The 7,325-nt window shown below is 33.1% G+C and overlaps 1 protein-coding gene across 1 annotated transcript; it reads right to left on the bottom strand.

Moving 5' to 3' along the window:
• Positions 1 to 3,007: 3,007 nt before the first annotated feature.
• On the bottom strand, positions 3,008 to 7,325 carry LOC107670609 (transmembrane gamma-carboxyglutamic acid protein 4-like). Its single transcript, XM_016463252.1, has 7 exons — positions 7,164 to 7,325; positions 6,793 to 6,902; positions 6,320 to 6,483; positions 5,977 to 6,004; positions 4,619 to 4,757; positions 4,310 to 4,495; positions 3,008 to 3,146 (listed from the first exon to the last, which is right to left on the bottom strand). The coding sequence occupies exons 2-7, from the start codon at positions 6,890 to 6,892 to the stop codon at positions 3,119 to 3,121; spliced, it is 645 nt and encodes a 214-aa protein (XP_016318738.1). The 5' UTR covers positions 6,893 to 6,902; positions 7,164 to 7,325; the 3' UTR covers positions 3,008 to 3,118.

The following is a 7,325-nucleotide window of genomic DNA, read 5'->3' as shown; positions in this document are numbered from 1 at the left end:
CCTGTGGAGAGTTTAAAACTAATACAATTATTACACCCTCTCTCTCTGTCAATAACCTTATTCCAAAATACACCTTTACATTGTGATCAGGAACAGTTATCATTATTAATAGGTAGGGCATGTCCCCTACTTTTCCATTTGTTCTTATACAGGTTTTATTTGTGATTTGGCCCATATATTAACTTTATTCTTCTTCTGAGATTTAGATGTCTTAATGCCATTGCATTAGCTATTTAAATAAATGATTTTTCTTGTTTGTCTCCGAACTAACTTCACTTTTAAGACAGGTTCAGACAGGTTTGATAATACAGTGGATTTCAAGCTGTGGATTGGCAAATAGTTAAAAGTTTACAATGACAGCAATTAGTTTTAAATAATATATAACATCTATCATCCACCACAAAACCAGTCATAAGGGTCAATTTTTCGAAACTGAGATGTATGCATCATCTGAAAGCTGAATAAATAAGCTTGTTAGGATCGGACAATATTTGGCTGAGATGCAACTATTTGAAAATCTGGAATTTTGTTAGGATAGGACAATATTTGGCCGAGATACAACTATTTGAAAATCTGGAATCTGAGGGTGCAAAAAAGTCAAAATATTGAGAAAATCGCCTTTAAAGTTGTCCAAATTACGTTTTTAGCAATGCATATTACTAATCAAAACTGAAGTTTTGATGCATTTACGGTAGGAAATTTACAAAATATCTTCATGGAACATGATCTTTACTTAATATCCTAATGATTTTTGGCATAAAAGAAAAATCGATAATTTTGACCCATATAATGTATTTTTGGCTATTGCTACAAATATACCCAAGCGACTTAAGACGGGTTTTGTGGGGTTTAAACAAAGAATAATTTATATCCTATTTAAAATGTTGTTTTTTTCAACTGATGGTTTGATGTGGTCCACAGTTTTTGTTTTACTATTGAAGTGGTCTACAACCTGGCGAAGTCTGAGAACCACTGCCACAACAAAGTGTTACAATATTTTTGACTGTACCTTAAGTATAATATTTTGCCATTTAAAAATGAAACATCTTTGTCATGTTTTGCTTGAAAGTATACTTGTGCTATATTTCCTGTAAAATAAATGTTTGAAACGCGCGTCCTCCGATACAGCTACACATTCAACCGAGCGTGAGAAAATCACATATTCCTCCAAACGTTACGTGATCCGAGCGCTGGTGGCGGGGGTCGGGCGGCTGATTTGTGCTGTGGTTTAAGCGCAGGGTGAGAATCGCTGCTCGTGGCCCCCAAACAATCACAGAGAGACAGAAGCGCTGCTGCCTCAAGTCCCCATATTGGCGTTTCTCCCAAACATTCACTTCCGACAAACTTTAGATGGAAGTTGCTTTTCTCCCCCCTCCTATACTTGTGCTATATTTCCTGTAAAATAAATGTTTGAAATTTTGTGTAATAAATTGACATTCATATTTTTAAGTGTCCAAATACATAACGCACACTAACGGTCAAAACGTTTGGAATAAGTACGATTTCTTGAAAGAGGGATTAATGCTCTTTAAGGATGCATTTACTTGATGAAAAACAGTAATATTATGAAGTATTATTACAATTTAAAATAACTATTTTCTATTTGAATATATTGTAAAATGTAATTAATTTCTGTGATACAAAGCTGTATTTTCAGCATCATTACTCCAGTCTTCAGTGTCACATGATCCTTCAGAAATCATTCTAATATTCTGATTTGCTGCTCAAGAAACATTTCGGATTATGATCAATGTTGAAAAGAGTTTTTGCTGCTTAATAGTGGAAACTGTGATACACTACCATTCAAAAGTTTGGGGTAAGATTGATTTAAAAAAAAAAAAGAAAGAAAGAAAATAATACTTTTATTCAGTAAGCGTGCTTGCTTGATCAAAATTGACAGTAAAGACTGTAATAATATTTAAAAAAATGTTTTTAAAATATACTTTTTTGAAATATTATAACAAGTCTTTACTGTCACAGCTTGCACAGAAATTCTTTCAAAAACATCTAAATTTTTCCAAATGTCAATTACAAACTTTTCAACAGTAGTGTACATAACTATACAAACTTGTTTGTGATTTTAAATAGACCTTATGTAAATGTAAGTTACCCAAAACTTTCATAATCAACTGCTTAACATTTGCAAACAATATCTGACTCTCCATAGACCTTCAAATTGTATTATCATTGTACCTAAATGTTATTTTGCTATTTGCTAAAACTATTCAGTTTTAGTGAATTCTATGCCAAGCATTTTCATCATGCACCAAAATGTAACAAGTCAACACTAACATACAAAAATAGTCAACAAAGAAGAAAAAGTTTATTATAAAGTCTATTAAACATCCCTATGATGATAACACTAGAGCCTAGCCACTATCATTTAAAAGTCATCAAATAGATTCTTCAACCTCCAGAAACCTCTAATATATCTGTACAGTATCAACCGCTTGGCAAAATGCCCTTTAAAGCTGTGTGTTTATGCCAGTAGAATTTAATTAAATTCTTAAATAAGATGAAAGCAACAGAACTAGTTTATCTATATGCACAAGGTTAGTGCAAAAACACTTCACACAAATCTTGTTTTTGGAGTGCTGTTCACAGAATTATTTCTTACAAATGTACATCAAATACTGATCCAGTAAATACAAGAATTCTAAGTCACACTCTAGATTGTTATAAAAGACTTTATAGCATACTAAAAAATGATAATAATATTTGTCCTTCATAAAAGCCCACCATATTAAATAAAATATTATGATATCTTTTTATTGTAACAATTATTAATATAAAACTGAATTTCAATGGTTATAGTTTTAAATAAACTTTAAAAAGAATACAAATGTTGATTAGGTTTTAAAGTCTATCTTTCTAGGTAGCTCTAACTATCTACACTATCCAGAAATGTTTTAATTCATTGCCTAACAAGACTAAAAGCTGCAATGCAGTACCGAATGTTCTAGTATTTATATTAGTGGTATATTCCAAGGAGTTACATCCGAATGCCTTTGGTTTAACACATTTTCAATTCATAGTCAAAAAAACAAAAAAAACCCAACCAAACAAAAAAACAATTGGTTTAGTCCATCCTGATTGAGTTTGGCAAATGATGATATAGTTATCGTCGGATGCTGCCTGGCTTGGAACTGTGGACAGATATTAGATGTGTGGAATTAGATATGTGACCATTTTAATGGGAATTACACTATAAAAACTAAATTGCAAAATAGATTCATGCTTGTGTAGGCAGCAACATGTTTTTTGAAGTCATAGTTTCAGGCAAAATGAAAATTTGCTGAAATTGTACTAACCTTCATCCAAGATGTATATGAGTTTATTTCTTCATGGGAACAGATTTGGAGAAATTTTGCATTGTATCACTTGCTCACCAATGGATCTTCTGCAGTGAATGGGTGCCGTCAGAATGAGAGTCCCAACAGCTGATAAACATTACAATAATCCACACCACTCGTCCAGTCCATCAATTAACATATTAAAAAGTGAAAAGCTGCATGTTTGTGAGAAACAAATCCATCATTAAGATGCTTTTAACTGTAAACCGTTGCTTCCGGCTAAAATACAATCTACTATACTATCCATAACATTGCTTTCTCCAGTGAAAAAGTCGTCTTTTCTGAATCAAGCACAGATCAAGCACCGTTTACAGGCGAAAACAGTCCAAAATAGTTTTTGGACTATAGGATTTTGATGTGAGAGGACAACAGGGGATGGACTTTTTCCACTAGAGGAAGCATTATTATAGTTTATCGACTTATATTTTGGCCAGAAGTGACGGTTTAAAGTTAAAATGCTTTAATGATGGATTTGTTTCTTACAAATGCGCAGCTTTTCACTTCACAAGTCATTAATTGGTAGACTGGAGTGGTGTGGATTACTTGTGGATTATTGTGATGTTTTTATCAGCTGTTTGGACTCTCATTCTGACGGCACCCATTCACTGCAGAGGATCCAAATGGTGAGCAAGTGATATAATGATACATTTCTCAGATAAAGAAACAAACTCATCTACATCCTGGATGGCCTGAGGGTGGGTAAAGGTTTAATTTTTTTTGGTGAACTATTCCTTTCATTTAGCATTTAGAAACAGATAGTGATTACAACTCATAATTAACCATGATTTGCTGCCTGTTCTGGCAATTAACATTCTTTAATTTATATATATTTTTTTGTATGTTGAAGAAACGTTAAATGGGTGGTAATAAGCAACTAAATGACATAATAAAGGTGTAATAAAAATGACAGAGAGATTACATAAGGGAACAGGTCAAATGAAAATGTGTGTTGGTACCCAGGATATGGCGGAGGTGGGGCATCATGTGGTCCATTGATGGCAATGGCCTGTTCATAAGAAGGTAAACCATGAGCATCTGGGCTGGAATCTGAGCCTGTGTGAGGAATAGGATGCAGAGAGACCTCCTCCAGTCTCCGGATTATCACAGAGGCATTGCTTCGGGTGGATCGGCGTCTGATGGAGCTAAATTTAAAAGGCAAAACATTGCAATCAGTCTCTCCAGATCCTACAGCAAATGACAAACTCTTAAGATAATTCTCTCAAACATAGAGAATGTGCTTCACACATCTCATCGTAAAGCCTTACCCCCGGAAGCCATGGTCTTTATTCCTCCCCTGGCAGAAGTACCAGATAACGAGGCCAACTATAACAATAAAGACTCCGGCGGAGATAATGCCCACCAGCAATGTTGTTACATCAACTTTTGATTGGGATTCACCCTTATCTATGAATACAGGTGGAAATAAGTTATCAAATAATAAAGTTATCAAAAACCTAAAAATAATATACATTTAAAATAAAATTTTTATTTGAGTATTATTTTAATATCTGACAGTGCTGACAAGTTCGTTTTTTTTTAAAGACAACTCTTATGCATTCATTTGATCAAAAATACAATAAAAACAGTAATATTTTGAAATATTATTACAGTTAAGAACTGTTTTCTATTTGAATATACTACATCATAAAATGTAAATTATTCCCGTGATGTCAAAACTGAAATTTCAGCAGCCATTACTCCAGTATCGATCCTTCACAAATCATTCTAATATGCTGATGTGGTGCAATTATTATTAATTATCATTGGTGCTCAATTATTAATAATGTTTCTTATTATAATTTAAAAACAGTTTTCACCCTTTAATATGTTGAGGAACAGTGATACATTTTTTCAGGATTCTTTGATGAATAGAAAGTACAAAAGAACAGCGTTTATTTGAAATATACATCTTTTGAAACAATATAAGTTTATAAATTATAATCAATTATATATACATTTTATGCATCTTTGCTGAATAAAAGTATTCTTTTCTTTTTTTAAATCTTTCTTCAAACTTTGGAATGGTAGTGTATCATGGTTTACACAAAAACATTAAGCAGCAAAAGCAGTTTTCAGCATTGATAATAATAAATGTGTCTTGAGCAACAAATCAGCATATGATAATGATTTCTGAATGATCATATGAGACTGAAGACTGGAGTAATGATGCTAAAAATTCATCTCAAATGTAAAAGTTACATTTCAAAATATATAGTTATTTTAAACTAATAATATTTCACAATATTACTGTACTTGCTGTATTTTTAATGAAATGCAAATCTTGGTGAGCTTAATTAAAACCTCTTTCAAAAACGTTCAAATAATCTTAATTATTCCAAACATTTTACTAGTAGTGTACATGGAAAGGATTCCACATAAACGGAAATTCACAATCAAAAAAGACAGAATTTTCAGAATTTTTTTTTTCCCAGACAAACACAACGACACAATGAAGACGTGGTTTTAAAAAAAGTGGAACTTTGATGAACTGGGAATATTAAATTAGTATGCTAAGAAGTCTGGATGAACAGGCTTCTTTTAGTAGATAAACATTTGACTTAGAAGATGAAAAGATTTCAGTGTTTTTTTTAATCATTCAGGTGTATGTGTGACAAAAGCTCACCCTCTGTATATGTCCTCCAAAAGGCATTCTGTCAAATCAAAAATTAAATGTGAATTAAATTAAAGTCCATTATGAAATTAACAAATGGGTGTTTGTTAATGCAGGTGTATTAAGAACTGATAATCAGATGCTGGGAGTGCAGGGAGTGTGTTGCTCCAAACACACTTCTGGTATCACTTTATAATAATCATCCTCATTTGTACTGCCTGAAAATGAGAGTTGTCTGCCCAAATCCAACCCATGGGCAAGAACACATGACAATGTCGTTTAACTAGGAGTGGTTGTCACAGCCTGTGTAATGAATAAAATTCATTAGTCAAGAATAATAACGGGATTACTCAACTGTATCAGGGATATTCTCAAAGACTTCCCGAGCTTCCTCGTAACTGCATATCTCCTCGTAGCACTCCCGTTCTAGATTACCCGGGGTGAAGATCTCAAAGTCGAAGCGGTTGAACAACAGGTGGCGTCCTAAAAATGTGTTGGCCTCTTGGTCCACAACAAACACTACACAGCACCAATAAATATGTCAAATGTGACTGAAAATAAAATGTCATCCAATAATCAAAGGTTATATATATATATATATATATATATATATATATGACCGACTTAGACAAAACATAATTTGATAGAAATATAAAATAAATCTGAACATAACCCTAAAAAAATACAATGAACTAAAGTAATGGATATCATTAACATCTCATAAACATACACTTATCACATCCTATCTTAGATCATGGTAGGATTTAATAGGAGATTGTGCTTCATTATTGTGTTTAAAAACTAAATATATTTAAAAGCATTGCCCACCTTTACTGTCTTGATCTGCTGGTATTTGAAGGGGTTTTCTCACACAAGCACAGTGTCCACATAAAGTGAAATGACACAGCAGGAGGACAAATATAAGCATTTCTAGTCAACTGCGGGGGAAAAGGACAAAAATTCGGGCTACTCAACGACAAGGAACGACAGACTGAATTCCAAACACACACACACACACCCATACTGTGTTCTTTCAGAAGTTGAAATTCCAGTAAACCAATCCAGTTACAATTGTTTCAGTAGTTTCCGTTGGTGTTAGTTTTAACTCGAATAAGTCAAATTCGATTTTAATAGGAAAAAGGCCTCAGCTTTGATGGTCGAAATCGAAAGAATGTGAAGGAAGATATCAAATGACTTACCTTTGAATATTAGTTTATATTTCCAGAGTTAAGAGTTCAACTTTACTTAATTTCCAGAGAGCACCTGAAGACATTCATGGTTTGGACGAAATGCCATTTGTTGTGTTCCAGGAAATGGGAGTTTCTGTTCACAACACAAAATCTGTTGAGTTGAGCAACACC

The sequence above is a fragment of the Sinocyclocheilus anshuiensis genome, unplaced genomic scaffold (genome assembly GCF_001515605.1).
Source record: "Sinocyclocheilus anshuiensis isolate Anshui unplaced genomic scaffold, SAMN03320099.WGS_v1.1 scaffold140, whole genome shotgun sequence".
NCBI lineage: Eukaryota > Metazoa > Chordata > Actinopteri > Cypriniformes > Cyprinidae > Sinocyclocheilus > Sinocyclocheilus anshuiensis.
The sequence above is the reverse complement of the archived record's forward strand: the minus strand, read 5'-3'. Positions and strand labels throughout refer to the sequence as shown.

Coding starts and splice junctions, on each gene's coding strand:
- LOC107670609 (XM_016463252.1), bottom strand. CDS start 6,892: ATGCTTATATTTGTCCTCCTGCTGTGTCATTTCACTTTATGTGGACAC. Junction 4,496..4,618: donor AAAGACCATGGCTTCCGGGG/GTAAGGCTTTAC, acceptor TTTTAAATTTAG/CTCCATCAGACGCCGATCCA. Junction 3,147..4,309: donor CCACCTCCGCCATATCCTGG/GTACCAACACAC, acceptor ATCTGTCCACAG/TTCCAAGCCAGGCAGCATCC.